Genomic DNA, 21,733 nt, shown 5'->3' with positions numbered 1-21,733 from the left:
AAAAAGATATTTCATGCAAATGGAAACCAAAAGAAAGCTGGAGTAGCAATTCTCATATCAGACAAAATAGATTTTAAAATAAAGACTATTAGAAGAGACAAAGAAGGACATTACATAATGGTCAAGGGATCGATCCAAGAAGAAGATATAACAATTGTAAATATTTATTCACCCAACATGGGAGCACCTCAATACATAAGGCAAATACTAACAGCCATAAAAGGGGAAATCGACAGTAACACATTCATAGTAGGGGACTTTAACACCCTACTTTCAACAATTGACAGATCATCCAAAATGAAAATAAATAAGGAAACACAAGCTTTAAATGATACATTAAACAAGATGGACTTCATTGATATTTATAGGACATTCCATCCAAGAACAACGGAATACACATTTTTCTCAAGTGCTCATTGAACATTCTCCAGGAAAGATCATATCTTGGGTCACAAGTCAAGCCTTGGTAAATTTAAGAAAACTGAAATTGTTTCAACTATCTTTTCCGACCACAACACTATGAGACTAGGTATCAATTACAGGAAAAGATATGTAAAAAATAGAAACACATGGAGGTTAAACAATACACTACTTAATTACAAAGTGATCACTGAGGAAATCAAAGAGATAATAAAAAAAAATACCTAGAAACAAATGACAATGGAGACACAATGACCCAAAGTCTATGGGAGGCAGCAAAAGCAGATCTAAGAGGGAAGTTTATAGCAATACCATCCTACCGTAAGAAATAGGAAACATCTCGAATAAACAACCTAACCTTGCACCTAAAGCAATTACAGAAAGAAGAACAAAAAAAAAACCCCAAAGTTAGCAGAAGGAAAGAAATCATAAAAATCAGATCAGAAATAAATGAAAAAGAAATGAAGGAAACAATAGCAAAGATCAATAAATCTAAAAGTTGGTTCTTTGAGAAGATAAAAAAAATGGAAAAACCATTAGCCAGACTCATCAAGACAAAACTGGCGAAGACTCAAATCAATAGAATTAGAAATGAAATAGGAGATGTAACAACGGACACTGCAGAAATACAAAAGACCATGAGAGATTACTACAAGCAACTCTATGCCAATAAAATGGACAACCCGGAAGAAATGGACAAATTCTTAGAAATGCACAACCTGCCAAGACTGAATCAGGAAGAAACAGAAAATATGAACATGCCAATCACAAGCACTGAAATTGAAACTGTGATTAAAAATCTTCCAACGAACAAAAGCCCAGGACCACATGGCTTCACAAGAGAATTCTATCAAACATTTAGAGAAGAGCTAACACCTATCCTTCTCAAACTCTTCCAAAATATAGCAGAGGGAGGAACACTCCCAAACTTATTCTACGAGGCCACCATCACCTTGATACCAAAACCAGACAAGGATGTCGCAAGGAAAGAAAACTACAGGCCAATATCACTGATGAACATAGATGCAAAAATCCTCAACAAAATACTAGCAAACAGAATCCAACAGCACATTAAAAGGATCATACACCATGATCAAGTGGGGTTTAATCCAGGAATGCAAGGATTCTTCAATATATGCAAAACAATCAATGTGATAAACCATATTAACAAATTGAAGGAGAAACACCATATGATCATCTCAACAGATGCAGAGAAACCTTTTGACAAAATTCAACACCCATTTATGATAAAAACCCTCCAGAAAGTAGGCCTAGAGGGAACTTTCCTCAACATAATAAAGGCCATATATGACAAACACACAGCCAACATCATCCTCAATGGTGAAAAACTGAAAACATTTCCACTAAGATCAGGAACAAGACAAGGTTGCCCACTCTCACCACTATTATTCAACATAGTTTTGGACGTTTTAGCCACAGCAATCAGAGAAGAAAAGGAAATAAAAGGAATCCAAATTGGAAAAGAAGAGGTAAAGCTGTCACTGTTTGCAGATGACATGATACTATACATAGAGATTCCTAAAGATGCTAACAGAAAACTACTAGAGCTAATCAATGAATTTGGTAAAGTAGCAGGATACAAAATTAATGCACAGAAATCTCTAGCATTCCTATACACGAATGATGAAAAATCTGAAAGTAAAATGAAGAAAACACTCCCATTTACCATTGCAACAAAAAGAATAAAATATCTAGGAATAAACCTACCTAAGGAGACAAAAGACCTATATGCAGAAAATTATAAGACATTGATGAAAGAAATTAAAGATGATACAAATAGATGGAGAGATATACCACATTCTTGGATTAGAAGAATCAACATTGTGAAAATGACTCTACTACACAAAGCAATCTACAGATTCAATGCAATCCCTATCAAACTACCACTGGTATTTTTCACAGAACTAGAACAAAAAATTTCACAATTTGTATGGAAACACAAAAGACCCCAAATAGCCAAAGCAATCTTGAGAACGAAAAACGGAGCTGGAGGAATCAGGCTCCCTGACTTCAGACTATACTACAAAGCTACAGTAATCAAGACAGTATGGTACTGGCAGAAAAACAGAAAGATAGATCAATGGAACAGGATAGAAAGCCCAGAGATTAACCCACGCACATATGGTCACCTTATCTTTGATAAAGGAAGCAGGAATGTACAGTGGAGAAAGGACAGTCTCTCCAATAAGTGGTGCTGGGAAAACTGGACAGGTACATGTAAAAGTATGAGATTAGATCACTCCCTAACACCATACACAAAAATAAGCTCAAAATGGATTAAAGACCTTAATGTAAGGCTAGAAACCATCAAACTCTTAGAGGAAAACATAGGCAGAACACTCTATGACATAAATCACAGCAAGATCCTTTTTGACCCACCTCCTAGAGAAATGGAAATAAAAACAAAAATAAACAAATGGGATCTAATGAAACTTCAAAGCTTTTGCATAGCAAAGGAAACCATTAACAAGACCAAAAGACAACTCTCAGAATGGGAGAAAATATTTGCAAATGAAGCAACTGACAAAGGATTAATCTCCAAAATTTATAAGCAGCTCATGCAGCTCAATAACAAAAAAACAAACAACCCAATCCAAAAATGGGCAGAAGACCTAAATAGACATTTCTCCAAACATATACAGACTGCCAACAAACACATGAAAGAATGCTCAACTTCATTAATCATTAGAGAAACGAAAATCAAAACTACAATGAGATATCATCTCACACCAGTCAAAATGGTCATCATCAAAAAATCTAGAAATGATAAATGCTGGAGAGGGTGTGGAGAAAAGGGAACCCTCTTGCACTGTTGGTGGGAATGTAAATTGATACAGCCACTATGGAGAACAGTATGGAGGTTCCTTAAAAAACTACAAATAGAACTACCATATGACGCAGCCATCCCATTACTGGGCATATACCCTGAGAAAACCATAATTCAAAAAGAGTCATGTACCAAAATGTTCATTGCAGCTCTATTTACAATAGCCCAGAGATGGAAACAACCTAAGTGTCCGTCATCGTATGAATGGATAAAGAAGATGTGGCACATATATACAATGGTATATTACTCAGCCATAAAAAGAAACAAAATTGAGCTATTTGTAATGAGGTGGATAGACCTAGAGTCTGTCACACAGAGTGAAGTAAGTCAGAAAGAGAAAGACAAATACGGTATACTAACACATATATATGGAATTTAAGGAAAAAAAAATGTCATGAAACACCTAGGGGTAAGACAGGAATAAAGACACAGACCTACTAGAGAATAGACTTGAGGATATGGGTAGGGGGAAGGATAAGCTGTGACAAAGCAAGAGAGAGGCATGCACATATATACACTACCAAACGTAAGGTAGACAGCTAGTGGGAAGCAGCTGCATAGCACAGGGAGATCAGCTCGGTGCTTTGTGACCACCTGGAGGGGTGGGATAGGGAGGTGTGAGGGAGGGAGATGCAAGAGGGAAGAGATATGGGAAAATATGTATATGTATAACTGATTCACTTTGTTATAAAGCCAAAACTAACACACCATTGTAAAGCAATTATACTCCAATAAAGATGTAAAAAAAATATATATATTATACACCAAGAACAAGTGAGATTTATTCCTGGATTGAAAAAATGGCACAATATATGAAAATCAATGTAATATACATTAACAGAATGAAGGGAAAAAAACACAATTATCTTAATCAATTCAGGAAAAAAATTGACAAAATTCAACACCCTTTGATGATAAAAACACCCAACAAACAGGGAATAGGAGGAAACTACCTCAACATAATAATGGTATATAAGAAAAAAGCACAGCTAACATCGTATTCAATGCAAAACACTGTAAATTTTTCCTCTGAGATTAGAAATAAGAAAAGGATGCCCACTTTTATCATTGTATTTAATGTAGTACTTCAATTCCTATCCAGAGCATTTAGGCAAGGAAATGAATTAAAACACATGCAAATCAGAAAAGAAGAAATAAAATTTTTTCTCTTCATAGAGTACATATCCTATATGCAGAAAACCCTAAAGATTTTACACACACACACACCCCATACTCACAAAATTCTGTCAGAATTAATAGACAAATTTAGCAAAATTACAGCATACAAAGCTAACACGCAAATATCATTTGTGTTTCTACACATTAACAGTGAGGAATACCAAAAGGAAATAAAGAAAACAATTCCATTTATAATAGTATCAAGACTAAAATATATAGAACAAACTTAACCAAGGAGGTGAGCAGCCTGTACACTGAAACCTTAACGTGTTGCTGAAAGAAATTAAATATGATACAAATAAATGGAAAGACATCCTGTGTTTATGAACTTGAAGACTTAATATTATTAAGCTTCTATTCAAAGTAATCTACGAATTCAATGCAATCCCTATCAAAATCCAATTGTTCTCACACATACACCCCCATTTTAAAACTTACTACAAAGCTTTGGTAATCAAAACAGTGTGGCCCTGATATAAAGACAGACATACAGATCAATGTAAACAGAATAAGAGCCCAGATGTAAACTGCACACTTGGTCAAATATCTTTCAACATGGGTATCAGAACTATTCAATGGGGAAAGGACAATCTTTTCAACTCCATTCCATATGCAAAAAAGTGGGTTCCTTACTTAACACCATATACAAAAATTAACCCCAAATGGATCAACAGTCTAAATATAAGAACTAAAACTATAAAACTCTTAGAGGGAAACACAGGGCAAAATGCTTCATGACATTGGATTGTTCAATGACCTCTTGGTTATAACACCAAAAGCACATATGACACAAAAAAACAAATAGCCTGTACTTCATCAAAATTTAAAACTTGTGCATCAAAAGTAAAAAGGCAACCCACAGCATGGGAGAAAATATTTGTAAGTCATATATCCGATAGAGGATTGATATCAAGAATACATAAAAAATCATACAACCCAGCAACAAATATCAAACAATCCAATTAGGAAATGAGCAAAAGATATGAATAGACATTTTTCCAAAGAAGATATACATACAGTAGATAATCATAATAAAAGATACCCAGGGAGGGACCTTCAAGATGGTGGAGGAGTAAGACGTGGAGATCACCTCCCTACCCACAAATACATCAGAAATACACCTACATGTGGAACAATGCCTACACAACACCTACTGAACACAGGCAGAAGACTTCAGACTTCCCCAAAGGCAAGAAACTCCCCATGTACCTGGGTAGGGCAAAAGAAAAAAGAAAAATCAGACACAGAATAGGGATGGTATCTGCACCTCTGGGAGGGAGCTGTGAAGGAGGAAAAGTTTCCACACACTAGGAAGCCCTTCCACTGTTAGAGACGGGGGGGGTTGGGGGGGGAAGCTTCAGAGCCATGGAGGAGAGCACAGCAACAGGGGCTTAGAGGGCAAAGCAGAGAGATCCCCACAGAGAGGATCAGGACTGACCATCACTCACCAGCCTGAGAGGCTTGTCCGCTCACCCACTGGGGTGGGTGGGGCTGAGAGCTGAGGCTTGGGCTTCAGAGGTCAGATCCCAGGGAGAGGACTGGGGTTGGCTGTGTGAGCACAGCCTGAAGGGGGCTAGTGCACCACAGCTAGCTGGGAGGGAGTCCAAGAAAATACCTGGAACTGACTAAGGCAAGAGACCACTGTTTCGGGGTGCGCAAGGAGAGGGGATTCAGACCACAACCTAAACAAGCTCCAGAGACAGCCGCAAGCCACAGTTATCAGTGTGGACACTAGAGACAGGGGCATGAAATGCTAAGGCTGCTTTTGCAGCCACCAAGGAGCCTGTGTGCAACCACAAGTCACTAACCACACCTCCCCTCCAAGGAGCCTGTGCAGCCAGCCACTGCCAGGGTCCTGTGATCCAGGGACAACCTCCCCAGGAGAATACACAGCATGCCTCAGGCTGTTGCAATGTCAAGCTGGCCTCTACAGCCACAGGCTCGCCCTGCATTCTGTACCCCTCCCTCCCCCTGGTTTGAGTGAGCCAGAGCCACCTAATCAGCTGCTACTTTAACCCTGTTCTGTCTGGGTGGGGAACACATGCCCTCAGGCGACCTACATGAAGAGGCAGCGCCAAATCCAAAGCTGAACCGAAGGAGCTGTGCGAATAAAGAAGAGAAAGGGAAATCTCTCCCAGCAGCCTCAGGAGCATCGGACTGAATCTCCACAATAAACTTGATGAACTCTGCATCTGTGGAATACCTGAATAGACAACGAATCATCCCAAAATTGAGGTGGCAGATTTTGGGAGCAACTGTAGACTTCAGGTTTGCTTTCTGCATATAATTTGTTTCTGGTTTTATGTTTGTCTTAGTTTAGTATTTAGAGCTTATTATCACTGGTAGATTTGTTTATTGATTTGGTTGCTCTTTTCCTTTTTTTAAAAAAAAAATATTTTTTTCCTTTTTCTCTTTTTTTGAGTGTGCATACGTATACTTCTTTGTGAGATTCTGTCTGTGTAGCTTTGCTTTTACTATTTGTCTTACAGTTCTGTCTGTCCTTTTTAGTTCTTTTTTTTTTCTTTTAATACAGTTTTTAGCACTTGTTATCTATTAGCGGATTTGTTTTCTGGTTTGGTTGCTCTCTTCTTTTTTCTTTCTTTCTAATTATGTTTTTATTTTTTTAATTTAATAATATTTTTCTTATTTTAATAACTTGATTTTATTTCTTTCTTTCATTCTTTCTTTTTTTTTTCTCCCTTTTCTTCTGAGCCTTGCAGCTGACAGGGTCTTGGTGCTCTGGCCAGGTGTCAGGTGTGAGCCTCTGAGGTGGGAGAGCCGAGTTCACGACATTGGTCTGCCAGAGACCTCATGGCTCCACATAATAACAAATGGCAAATGCTCTCCCAGAGATCTCCATCTCAACACTAGACCCAGCTCCACTCAAAGACCAGGAAGCTACAGTGCTGGACAGCCCATGCCAAACAACTAGCAAGACAGGAACACAACTCCACCCATTAGCAGAGAGGATGCCTAAAATCAAAATAAGGTCACAGACACCCCAAAACATACCACCAGACGTGGTCCTGCCCACCAGAAAGACAAGATCCAGCCTCATCCACCAAAACACAGACACCAATTCCCTCCACCAGGAAGCCTACACAACCCACTGAACCGACCTTAGTGACTGGGGGCAGACACCAAAAACAATGGGAATTACGAACCTGCATCCTGCAAAAAGGAGACCCCAAACACAGTAAACTAAGGAAAATGAGAAGACAGAGAAATACACAGCAGAGGAAGGAGCAAGGTAAAAACCCACGAGACCAAACAAATGAAGAGGAAATAAGCAGTCTACGTGAAAAAGAATTCAGAGTAACGATACTAAACATGATCCAAAATCTTGGAAATAGGACGGAGAAAATACAAGAAACGTTTAACATGGCTAGAAGAACTAAGGAGCAAACAAACAAGGATGAACAACAAAATAAATGAAATTAAAAATTCTCTAGAAGGAATAAGTAGCAGAATAAGTGAGGCAGAAGAACGGATAAGTGACCTGGACCATAAAATAGTGGAAATAACTACCGCAGAGCAGAATAAAGAAAAAAGAATGAAAAGAATTGAGGACAGTCTCAGAGACCTCAGGGACAAAATTAAACACACCAACATTCAAATTATAGGAGTTCCAGAAGAAGAAGAGAAAGAGAAAGGGACTGAGAAACTATCTGAAGAGATTATAGTTGAAAACTTCCTGAATATGGGAAAGGAAATAGTTAATCAAGTCCAGGAAGTGCAGAGAGTACCATAGAGGACAAATCCAAGGAGAAACATGCCAACACACGTATTAATCAAACTATCAAAAATCAGACACAAAGAAAAAATATTAAAAGCACCAAGGGAAAAGCAACAAATAACTTACAAGGGAATCCCCATAAGGTTAACTGCTGATCTTTCAGCAGAAACTCTGCAGTCCAGAAGGGAGTGGCAGGACATATTTAAAGTGATGAAGGAAAAACTTACAACCAAGATTACTCTACCCAGCAAGGATCTCATTCAGATTTGATGGAGAAATTAAAATCTTTACGGACAAGAAGAGCTAAGAGAATTCAGTACCACCAAACCAGCTTTACAGCAAATGCTAAAGGAACTTCTCAAGGCAGGAAACACAAGAGAAGGAAAAGACCTACAATAACAAACCCAAAACAATTAAGAAAATGGTCATAGAAACATACATATTGATAATTACCTTAAATGAAAATGGATTAAATACTCCAACCAAAAGACACAGACTGGCTGAATGGATACAGAAACAAGACCCATATATATTCTGTCTACAAGAGACCCACTTCAGACCCAGGGACACATACAGACTGAAAGTGAGGGGTTGGAAAAAGATATTCCATGCAAATGGAAATCAAAAGAAAGCTGGAGTAGCAATTCTCATATCAGACAAAATAGACTTTAAAATAAAGACTATTTCTTACAAGAGACAAAAAGGACACTACAGAATGATCAAGGGATCAATCCAAGAAGATGTAATAATTGTAAATATTTATGCACCCAACATAGGAGCACCTCAATACATAAGGCAAATGCTAACAGCCATAAAAGGGGAAATCGAAAGTAACACAATCATAGTAGGGGACTTTAACGCCCCACTTTCACCAATGGACAGATCATCCAAAATGAAAATAAATAAGGAAACACAAGCTTTAAATGATACATTAAACAAGATGGACTTAACTGACATTTCCAGCGCATTCCATCCAAAACCAACAGAATACACTCTCCTCTCAAGTGCTCATGGAACATACTCCAGGATAGATCATATCTTGGGTCACAAATGAAGCCTTGGTAAATTTAAGAAAATTTAAATCGTATCAAGTATCTATTCCAACCACAATGCTATGAGACTAGATATCAATTTCAGGAAAAAATCTGTAAAAAATACAAACACATGGAGGCTAAACAATACACTACTAAATAACAAAGAGATCACTGAAGAAAACAAAGAAGAAATCAAAAAATACCTAGAAACAAATGACAATGAAAACACGACAAACCAAAACCTATGGGAAGCATCAAAAGCAGTTCTAACAGGGATGTTTATAGCAATACAATCCTACCTCAAGAAACATCTCAAATAAACAAACTCACCTTACACCTAAAGCAATTAGAGAAAGAACAAAAAAAATCCAATGTTAGCAGAAGGAAAGAAATCATAAAGATCAGATCAGAAATAAATGAAAAAGAAATGAAGGAAACAATAGCAAATATCAATAAAACTAAAAGCTGGTTCTTTGAGAAGATAAACAAAAATTGATAACCATTAGCCAGACTCATCAAGAAAAAAAGGGAGAAGACTCAAATCAAAAGAATTAGAAATGAAAAAGGAGAAATAACAACTGACTGCAAAAATACAAAGGATCATGAGAGATTATTACAAGCAACTATATGCCAATAAAATGGATAACCTGGAAGAAACAGACAAATTCTTAGAAAAGCACAACCTTCCGAGACTGAACCAGGAAGAAATAGAAAATATAAACAGACCAATCACAAACACTGAAATTGAAACTGTGATTTAAAATCTTCCAACAAACAAAAGCCCAGGACCTGATGGCTTCACATGCAAATTCTATCAAATATTTAGAGAAGAGCTAACACCTATCCTTCTCAAACTCTTCCAAAATATAGCAGAGGGAGAAACACTCCCAAATTCATTCTACGAGCCCACCATCACCCTGTACCAAAACCAAAAAACGATGTCACAAAAAAAGAAAACTACAGGCCAATATCACATAGGTGCAAAAATCCTCAACAAAATACTAGGAGACAGAATCCAACAGCATATTAAAAGGATCGTATACCATGATCAAGTGGGATTTATCCCAGGAATGGAAAGATCCTTTAATATACACAAACAACCAATGTGATAAACCGTATTAACAATTCGAAGGAGAAAAACCATACGGATAGATGCAGAAAACCCAATAGATGCAGAAAAAGATTTTGACAAAATTCAACACCCATTTATGATAAATACCGTCCAGAAAGTAGCCAAAGAGGGAACTTACCTTAACATAATAAAGGCCATATATGACAAACACACAGACAACATCATTCTCAATGGTGAAAAATTGAAACCATTTCCACTACAATCATGAACAAGACAAGGTTGCCCACTCCAGCACTATTATTCAATGTAGTTTTGGAAGTTTTAGCCACAGCAATCAGAGAAGAAAAAGAAGTAAAAGGAACCCATATCGAAAAAGAAGAAATAAAACTGTCACTGTTTCCAGATGACATGATACTATACATAGAGAATCCTAAAGATGCCACCAGAAAACTACTAGAGCTAATCAATGAATTTGGTAAAGTAGCAGGATACAAAATTTATGCACAGAAATCTTGCATTTCTATACAAGAATGATGAAAAATCTGAAAGAGAAATTAAGGAAACACTCCCATTTACCATTGCAACAAAAAGAATAAAATCCCTAGGAATAAACCTACCTAAGGAGACACAAGACCCGTATGCAGAAAACTATGACACTGTGGAAAAAAATTAAAGCTGATACAAACAGATGGAGAGACATACCATGTTCTTGGATTGGAAGAATCAACATTGTGAAAATGATGGTACTACCCAAGCAATCTACAGATTCAATGTAATCCCTATCAAACTAACAATGGCATTTTTTACAGAACTAGAACAAAAAATTTCACAATTTGTATGGAAACACAAAAGACCCAGAATAGCCAAAGCAATCTTGAGAGAGAAAAACAGTGATGGAGGAATCAGGCTCCCTGACTTCAGACTATACTACAAAGCTACAGTAATCAAGACAGTATGGTACTGGCACAAAAACAGAAATATAGATCAATGGAACAGGATAGAAAGCTGATAGATAAACCCAAGCACATATGGGCACCTTATCTTTGATAAGGAGGCAAGAATATACAATGGAGAAAAGACAGCCTCTTCAATAAGTTGTGCTGGGAAAACTGGACAGCTGCATGTAAAAGAATGCAATTAGAACATTCCCTAACACCATACACAAAAATAAACTAAAATGGATTAAAGACCTAAATGTATGGTCAGACAGTATAAGACTCTTAGAGGAAACATAGGCAGAACACTCTATGACATAAATCACAGCAAGGTCCTGTTTGACCCACCTCCTAGAGAAAGGGAAATAAAAAACAAAAATGAACAAATGGGACCTAGTGAAACTTAAAAGCTTTTGCACAGCAAAGGAAACCATAAGCAAGACGAAAAGACAACCCTCAGAATGTGAGAAAATGTTTGCAAACGAAGCAACTGACAAGGTGTTTTCTCCAAAATATACAAGCAGCTCATGCAGGTGAATATCAAAAAAAACAAACAACCCAACTCAAAAATGGGCAGAAGACCTAAAGAGACATTCTATAAAGAAGATATACCAATTGCCAACAAACACATGAAAGGATGCTCAACATCACTAATCATTAGAGAAATGCAAATCAAAACTACAATGAGGTATCACCTCACACCAGTCAGAATGTCCATCATCAAAAAATCCACAAACGATAAATGCTGGAGAGGCTGTGGAGAAAAGGGAACCCTTTTGCACTGTTGGTGGGAATGTAAATTGATACAGCCACTATGGAGAACAGTATCGAGCTTCCTTAGAAAACTAAAAATATAACTACCATATGACCCAGCAATCCCACTAGTGGGCATATACCCTGAGAAAACCATAATTCAAAGAGAGTCATGTACCACAATGTTCACTGCAGCTCTATTTACAATAGCCAGGACATGGAAGCAACCTAAGTGTCCATTGACAGATGAATGGATAAAGAAGATGCGGCACATATATACAATGGACTATTACTCAGTCATAGAAAGAAACAAAATTGAGTTATTTGTAGTGAGGTGGATGGACCTAGATTCTGTCATACAGAGTGAAGTAAATCAGAAAGAGAAAAGCAAATACCGTATGCTAACACATATATATGGAATCTAAAAAAAAAAAAAAAAATTGGTCTTGAAGAACCTAAGGGCAAGACGGGAATAAAGATGCAGACTTACTAGAGAATGGACTTGAGGACATGGGGAGGAGGAAGGGTAAGATGGGACAAAGTGAGAGAGTGGCATGGACATATATACACTACCAAATGTAAAATAGCTAGTGGGAAGTAGCCGCATAGCACAGAGAGATCAGCTCAGTGCTTTGTGTCCCACTAGAGGGGTGGGAAAGGGAGTGTGAGACGGAGATGCAAGAGGGGGGAGATATGGGGATATATGTATATGTATAGCTGATTCACTTTGTTATAAAGCAGAAACTAACACACCATTGTAAAACAATTATACTGCATTAAAGATGTTAAAAAAAAGATGCTCAACATCACTAATGATTATGGAAAGGCAACTCAAAACCACCATGAAATATGACCTCACAGCCACTAGGATGGCTACCACTACTACAACAATAATAACAGAACAACAACAACAGCACAAAATAACCAGTGTTGGTCAGTTTGTGGTGAAATTCGAATTCTTGTGCACTATTACTGAGAATGTAGAATGTTATAGCCACTGTGGAAAAAAGTACGGTAGTTCCTCAAAAAAGTAAAATAAAATTATCATATGATCCTGAAGTTCCACCTCTGGGTATACACACGAAACAGCTGAAAGCAGGGTCTCAATGAGATATCTGTACACCCATGTCATAGCAGCATTATTCGCAATAGCTGAAATGTAGAAGCAACCCAAGGGTCAATTGACAAATGAATGGATAAGAATGTGGTACTTATAATGGAATATTATTCAACCTTAAAAAGAAAAAAATCTTAGATGTTACAACATGGATGAACTTTTACGACCTTATGCTAACTAAAATAATCCAGTCACAAAAGGACAAATACTGTATAATTCTGCTTTTATGAGATACCCATAGTAATCATAACCATAGGAATTCTAGAAACAGAAAGTAGAACGGTGATTTCCAAGAGCTGGGAGGAGGGGAGAATTTGGGAGTCATTGTTTAATGGGTATAGTGTTTCAGTTGAAGCATATGAAAAGGTTCTGCAAAAGGATGGTCATGATGGTTACACAAGAATATAAATATGCTTAATGCACAGTTAAGATGGTTAAAATGGTATGTTCTGTGTTATATATATTTACCATCAAAATAATACAAGCGAAACATACATAAATGAGGGATATAAAATTTCAGATTAAAAAGTCACAATAAATTGAATTGAAAGAAAATCTACACAAGCAAACAAAAAAATAGCTGAGCCAAATCACTGTGAAATTGACGAACACCTAGTACAAAGATAAAATGCTGAAAGTTTCTAGTCAGAAGAGAAAAACAATGAACAGAAGTTCACACACATCAGACTGAGAAATGAATGGCAATGGACTTCTCAAAGGAAACACTGGAAGCTAGAAGACAATAAAATAATTCTGAGAAAATTCTGAAGGTTCTACACAGTTAAATCATCAATTAAACATAAATGTAGCATAAAGACATGTTTAGATTTTCAAGGTTTTAAAAAATTTACCTTCTATATATAATTTCTCAGTAAACTAATAGAAGAAAGCGCAGCATTAACTTAAGAAAATAAACCAAGAAAGAACAAGATATAGAATCCTGGAAACAACGGTCACAACACAGCATAGAAACAAATGAATTCTCGGGATCACAATTGAAATGATGTACCAAGATGACAGCTGTTAAGAACAAGTTTAGAAAGCAAGCAGTCCTGATCAGCAAATTAAGGGCTCAAACAGAAGTATCTTGAAAATAGATATATGTGGGTGTGCTTGGTGATAAGTGGAGGTTTGACTCTTATGAGGTTTCCAAACAAGTTTTTAAAAAAATAGTATAAGAAAGAAAACATAGCCTAATATATTGTGTGATTCAGCTGTGAGTAGTATTTACATAGCCATAATAATAAAAATAATAAAAATTAATTAACCCCCAAATAGTGATAATATAATTCTATTGGGAGAAAAGAGGAAGGGACATGTTAAGAGTGTGTATTAGGGAGGATTTATAAGATAATTAAACCTCTATCTTTCACAGTAGAAATTGTATATAATATCTAAAATTGAAAAAGAAATTTTAGAAGAATAAGCATATTACTTGGAAATATAAAAGTAAATAACAGAAGAGTCATTAATAATTATTAAATGATTATTGTCTTGGGGTAGCAAGAAGAGTGAGTGGGGAGGTATGGAGCATGGGACTATTATTTTTCCTTCATTTCATTTTGGTTTATAAACCTAGGAGTTCAATAACTGGATTAAAATAAAATTACTTTTAAATAAAAGATGCAGAGCTTTAGGAAATATATAAAGTACATGAACCTCATAAAGAAGTGAGGAAATAATAAAGTCTGACAAATGAGGATCTGGTAGAGTTCGACAAGCTCACGTACACAGAAGAAAAAAAAATCAATGAGGATAAAGACACTACCATGAATTTTTAAAAAGGAAAAAAAAAATCAAATATTTCAGAATTAAAAGGATGGAGGGAGGGGAAAATGGGAAATTGCTGTTTAAAGATTATAAAATTCCAGTTTTACAAGACGGAAAAGTCCTAGAGATCTGCTGTACAACACTGTGCTTGTAGCTAACAATACTGTATTGTGCACTTAAAAATCTGTTAAGAGCGTAGACCTCATACTAAGTGTTCTTATCAAAATAATGTTTAAAAGGTTTAAGAGAAACCTTGAGAAAAGTTTTAAGACCTTCAACTTATCAAAACTGTTTTTATGATTCTTCTGTGAACAGAGGTAAAGAAAAGAATGTCATCTGATCATAACACATTTTAACAGAAGAAATTCTGCAAAAACAAAATAAAAACAGGTACACATATGATGACCAAAATTTTATTAACAACAAAATGTATTTTTGTGTACAAAAAATAATTATCTGCAAAGCCTGAAGGACATTTAATATCATTTTAACTGAAATAATTTATATTAATTAATCTGATACTTGACAGATTTCCTGAAGGAGGTAACATACTGGCACAGCCATATGGTAACAAAACTATCAATTCAATATGGTTCTTGCTAATACTTATTTCTCCTAATTCCCAACTTCTACTCAAAATCAAGTCCTTCATATCCATGAAACAACTTTCTGCATATATATATTTACAACTATTGAAAGAGATATGAATATTTTATCTAGAAGTCTCAACATGTATTTCATATTTATAGTTCAAAATTAACATGCCCAACATCTAACAAATTTAATTACTCTTCATCAAAATATGTTCATTAAATATAATTTTAAATTCATATAACTAACCTTTTTGAATGAGATGTCTTGGTTTTCCTGTTTTTAATTCATATAAAATAGAAGAAACATGTTTTCTCTGTTCACTAGAATATTTTAAATCAACAGGAGAACGTATATTCTGTGGAAACAAAATAAAAACAATGACAACAATAATAATATCTCATATATGTTTTAGAGTTCTCAAAGAACCCTCACATGTATTATAACACATTATCATAATTGACTTTTATTTAAAAAACAACAGCAAAAACCTGTGAGGTAGGCAGAGTTAAGAAAAGATGAAAATAGTTCCATTATGTATGATTCTGATAAATTATCTTTCTATTAAGAGTTATTGATATACTTTGGACAATATTCTAAGGGAAATTGAGGGGAAGGGGGACCTGTCAGGAGGGTGCCATGACAAAAGGAATCAGAGGGGAGGAGAAATAAGGAATAAACGAAAAGAAGCAAGATAATGTTGCCCAGGAAGGCTGATGGAAGATTCAGAGTAAGAAAGGAGGGACACAATTATTTTACAGAATATTAAAGGATAGTAAAATAGGTAGAAATAAATGGGGCCAGAATTATCACAGGCCTTAAAAGTACAAATGGATCAGATATGTGTGGAAGGGATAATAAGTAGAATATTGATAAGGAGCTTTGTGTAAAGCAGAGGCACTGTCAGATGTAAACTATACAATGTCTGTAAACTGGTTGAGGATGTTTTAATAATTGATACTGTGTTATCTCTCTTTCTCTTCACAGACCATTCAGGATTGATACAGAGGAACCAGGTCAATAAAGAATCCAGGCTCTTTCAAAATGTATCATCTCTATCTTACTGCATCATCTACATGGCTTCCAGTCTCAAGATTTACTCATGAGTCAAGATAGCTACTAGAGCATCAAACACCATGTCTATATTTCAGTCAGCAAGATGGAGGAAAGGATAAAAGGACAAAAGGGCACAGGCCATGTGTCTTAAGAAACTGTCCCAGAGGCCCTTCCAATAATTTCTGTTCATAACTCACTGACCTCCCACAGCTAAAAAGGAGAGGGTAAGAAATGCAGGCTTTTAGCTAGGTGCTTTACTTCCTGGAGTAAAATGGTGGGTCTGTTACCAAGAAAGAAGAGAAGGACATATTTGTAGGCAACTAACAGTCTGCTACAGGAAATAAAAAAATCAGAATCTTGGGAAGGGACATATGTTTGTATTTGGAAAAACTTTCCCAGGATATTATGCTTTCCTTGATGAGAACCACTGGTCTAAATTCTGAAGATTCACAAATATATACCCTCAGATAGATCTCTTTTCTGAGGTGCTTGGTTCTGTATATTTGTTTATGGAATACTTGTACAGTGCTTACCATTTGCCAGTATTTTAAGCTCTTTATAGAAATTAATTTATGTAATACTCATAACCACCATGAGCTGTGTTCTTTTGCCCTGGAAAATCTCACAGACACAACATACTCAAGAGATTTGAAGTCATATCTTTCCTCTAAACCTATTAATACTTATTTCTAGTTGTAGTGAATAGCATTACCTTCATCCAAGGGGAGAAAAAGTCACATAAATTCTCTAACGTGATAGCTGATAGAATTTTTAAACATAATTTTTTTCATATTTCCCCTGCCTTGACTGTCCACTTATCCAAACCTCCTTTACTCTACAATTTAGAAGAAACACTTGGATATGTGTCCTAGTCTCCTGTACTTACAATTTTATGCCCAAATTCCTACACCATATAATACAGATATATTTAATTAAATATCCTTGAGCTTATTTTTTTATTTTTTTGTGGTACGCGGGCCTCTCACCGCTGTGGCCTCTCCCGTTGCGGAGCACATACTCCGGACGCGCAGGCTCAGCAGCCATGGCTCACGGGCCCAGCTGCTCCGCGGCACGTGGGATCCTCCCGGACCGGGGCACGAACCCGTGTCCCCTGCATCGGCAGGCGGACTCCCAACCACTGCGCCACCAGGGAAGCCCCCCTTGAGCTTATTTTTATCTTTTAAATTTTATATGTAATGTCCTTTAACTGATTTTTTGAAAACATAGTCTCTATGCAGTGACTCATTGTGCAACAATATTTTTTAATGCTCATGATAGGTACTAGGTATTATCTCACCCTGGAATGAATCTGTTTTTATTCCTCTCTAAAAAATCCTTTACTATAACTCTTACACAACACTATTTTCAGTCTTTACATGACAAAAATATTACTTTTTGCTAGAAAGACAAATAAATAGCTACTTTTGAGTTAACCTATTCTCTCTATATTTAGAATTTTTTTTAGGTTGTCAAGAATAAATATAATAATACACTATCAAAACATGACTATTTTAAATAATGCTGTTTCTATTTTCATTTGGGCTCAAATCTTACTATTAAAATATGACAAAAAATGTAGACCACTGTTTTTCAATAAAATCTGTAATAATCAGTTCTAAATGCTTTTTCAACCTCAGATTTGTCCATCAATCTTCTTCAGGCCATATCATTCTTATATCTTCTTACTTCTATGAATTTTGCTCTATTTTGGTAACTACTCTCTGTCTTTCCCTCCTGACAATGCAATTCATCATATGTTAAAAAATCACCTCAAATTCTACTTCAATCATAGAAATGGACCCTTTCTGTGCTCTAAATCTCACACTTATATTCTCCTCATGAGAAAATAATGAAAGTGGAATGAAAGGATATGTTCAACAATTGTTTCCACTAGTACTTATTTCTTTACACCACCGAAGGAATAAGGAAAAATTTAAAAAGGTATATATCTATCTGTCAAATCTGAGTATCCAGACTCTACCACAAATAAAGTTAATTTGCAGAATCATGAAATTTAAAAGCCTCCAAGTCAAATCAGTAGCTAGCTAGTTCCTTTTAGAAATATATTTTCTTTAGTTTGCCAACTTAGCCGTTTTTATATACTATCCACATATCATTGTTTGTCATCATTTAAAATAACTTTCCCTTCCTTGGCTTTTATAAAAGAAGAACCATGACAAATGGTGCATATGTGAGAGTGAAACAAATCTACAGAAAAATGATCAGAGTGTCTAAAGCCCTAAATGAACTGAGGCTTATACAAGCTGCCATCATAAAGAAAATGGGATGTTTGCTTTATGTACTGTAAGAAAAAAAAGAAAGGATGTGCCCATTTATTGACTGATCTTCAAAATGACAGAGAAAACAAGTTATGACAACACTGGAGAAAATCTAATATCTTGTTTTCAATAACAGAAAGGATATTCTATTAACTAAAGTGCCTTAAATGTAACACTGGTCTTCAATAATTTAGGAAAACATTTAAAGGATTTTTGGTAGCATTTGGAAAAGAAATAATCACCAAGGAGCAATATATATTGAAAATAAATGAATTACATCAGATATAATTTTATTTTTAACAGGGTCAGAATTAATTCAGGTTCCAATATCCTTGATATGATAAACCTGCATCTCAGCAACATGTTTGATAAACACTTTCACTACTTATCGAAAGACAATATGATTAGGTGGAGATCAAAGATGTTGAGCTATCACATGGAAAAGAGTAAGGATTAATAAAATGATGCCAACCTGAAGGGAGATCTTTAATGTCTTGATATGTGGACATGTTCTTAGCCCTGTGCTGACAATAGTTACATGAATTATGTGAATAAAAATATAAAGAAAATGCTTATCAAATTTCCAAAGGGGGTGGTAAAAGAACAAAATCAGTTAATTCTGGACAAATTTAAAAGATTATCAATAGACTGGAGCAATGGGTCAAATTGAATAGATGAATATTAATAGGAATAAATATTGCAGTTGGGCAAAATGAATTTAATCACTACAATAATATTTAAAAACATGAATGATAAAAAATATTTTAGTTAAGAGTAAATTAAAAGTCCATTTTGTGATGACTTTATGCTGTATAAGCATTCCATCTAGAATGAGGGAAATGGCAATCTTACCATTTTCATTTCTGAACCATAGCTGAAGTACTGTTTCAGGTCAGGGCAACATATTTTCAGATGATTATAGATAACCTGGAACATGAAAAGAAAGGAACCTACCTACTGAATTATTTTTAAAGTAAGCCCTATGTAAATAAGCCATGTATAAATCTAGTGTAGAGAAGAGATCCAGGCTTCTCACATCCTCCAACTGCCATATTCCTCATCTTGTAAAATGTACCATTATCTTATTCAAATCATAAAAATTTAGGATTTCATCTCTATTTTATCCTTTTTCTGAAACACTTTATCTAAGTCATCAGCAAATCTTGGCAATTCTACCTCCTGAATCTATTTCAAATCTGTTCACTTCTCTCTGTTTTCACTTTATTTCTCTAGTGTAAGCTATAATCATCCCTTCCAAACAGAAATAGCTTCCTATTGGTCTCTGCCTTAACCCTAGCTGTTACAAGATATATTTATATTTGTCAAAAGGTAAATATGATCATGTTTCTCTTTAGCTTTAAAATCCCATAATGGCTGTCCAAGGTGCTCAGTTCTTACTATGAGGTACAAAAACCCAGCAAAATATAGCCCTTGACTACACAAACACATCTTGTGCTACTCAACTTTGTTCACTATACTCATGCCACACTGGATTTCATTCAGTCCCTTGAACCCAACTCAACTAAAACAAGTTACTTCACACCTCAGATCCTTGTGTAAGCTCTTCCCTCTGCCTAGAACACTCTCCTTCCTATACTTTGCATGGGTAGCTTCCCATCCTTTAGGTCTTAATTGTAAATATTATCTTCTCAGATAAAAACATTCTGTGACAATCCTATGAGAAGTGGGCATCCTCCTATTATTCCCTATTTCAGCACACTATATATTTAATTCATAACATTTATCACAATTTTATTTGTTTGTTTACTAGGGTTACATCTTGTTTTTTTTTTTTCTTTTTCCTCAGAATCTAGTCCACAAGGGGCTAAGGACTTTGCTTATCTTGTTTACTCAAAGCCAGGAATGGCCCCTGGCACTCAGCAGATACTCAATAATTATTTGTTACATGTTGAATGAATAGTACTGAAGAGAAGTGCTAGAAGGAATGAGTGAAGGTTTAGGAACTTTGGCTAACATAAAATAATATAAACTTCATTCGTTGGAAAGCGTCTAACAACTAGACATAATTTTAAAATAAATTCCTAGCTTATATTTTTAAAGGACTCTACCCCAAATAACACTTTTCAATATTCTATTCTTTCATTCCTGATATTTTTCATACTCTATGGTTTCATATGGTTTCATACTCCAAAGTATGGTTTCATACTCCAAAGCATTTCACTGAGCAACCCTTTACAATTATCCTATTCCCTTCTTCTAAGCTCTTTATCATGTACATCAATACAGATTCTCTAAATTTTCTGAAGCATCTTTTACTTTATCATTTCTCAATACCCACAAAAAAAATAAACATAACCATCTGATATGAATAATTATGTATTTATTCAGGCACATGTCTCTATCTACCTACATCACAATGACAACGAAATAACTCTTCTTTGATGGTATTGAGTGGAGGATGGTATTGAGTGGAGGAGCTAAGAAAAAATCATCTATAAGAGGTATGGAAATAGGGAGAGATAATCTGTATATGATTAAATATCATTCAATCATAATGAGAAAAAAAAATTCTCAGAGTACTACTGAAAATTGGAATAGATTAACTGAGGATCTATGGAGCTTCTGTAATTGACAAACCAAACACTATCTATGGAGCTTCTGTAATTGACAGCTTCTATGGAGCTTCCTGTAATTGACAAACCAAACACGTACATGGTTGTAAAATATCAGATGGATGACTGGAGTAGATATTTAATTCTCCAAAGAGAAATGATAATTTATCATTTAATACTAAGGAGTGGTGACAGTGGTAACAATTTCCTCAAACTCCTTTCTAGACCAAGGGTAAATAATTTATTTCAAATTTTCTGTCTTTGAAAATCAAGATTCCTTTTCAACCCTTAGTGGTTTGAGTTTCTAAACTTAGGCTAGTTAGTGTTCTGAAGATTGTTTGGTTTTGTTTTCACATTATATATTATACAA

The 21,733-nt window shown here is 35.5% G+C and overlaps 1 protein-coding gene across 2 annotated transcripts in view; it reads right to left on the bottom strand.

Moving 5' to 3' along the window:
- Positions 1–21,733, bottom strand: part of LRRIQ3 (leucine rich repeats and IQ motif containing 3) — a 213,574-nt gene that overhangs the window by 60,391 nt on the left and 131,450 nt on the right. For both annotated transcript variants that reach the window (XM_060142533.1, XM_060142534.1), the window contains exon 5: positions 15,705–15,813. In XM_060142533.1, the coding sequence (XP_059998516.1) occupies positions 15,705–15,813 (109 nt within the window). The remainder of the gene's footprint in view (positions 1–15,704; positions 15,814–21,733) is intronic.

Source organism: Lagenorhynchus albirostris, chromosome 2 (genome assembly GCF_949774975.1).
Source record: "Lagenorhynchus albirostris chromosome 2, mLagAlb1.1, whole genome shotgun sequence".
NCBI classification, from domain to species: Eukaryota; Metazoa; Chordata; class Mammalia; order Artiodactyla; family Delphinidae; genus Lagenorhynchus; species Lagenorhynchus albirostris.
Note: the sequence above shows the minus strand (reverse complement) of the source record. Positions and strands in the feature narration are given on the sequence as shown.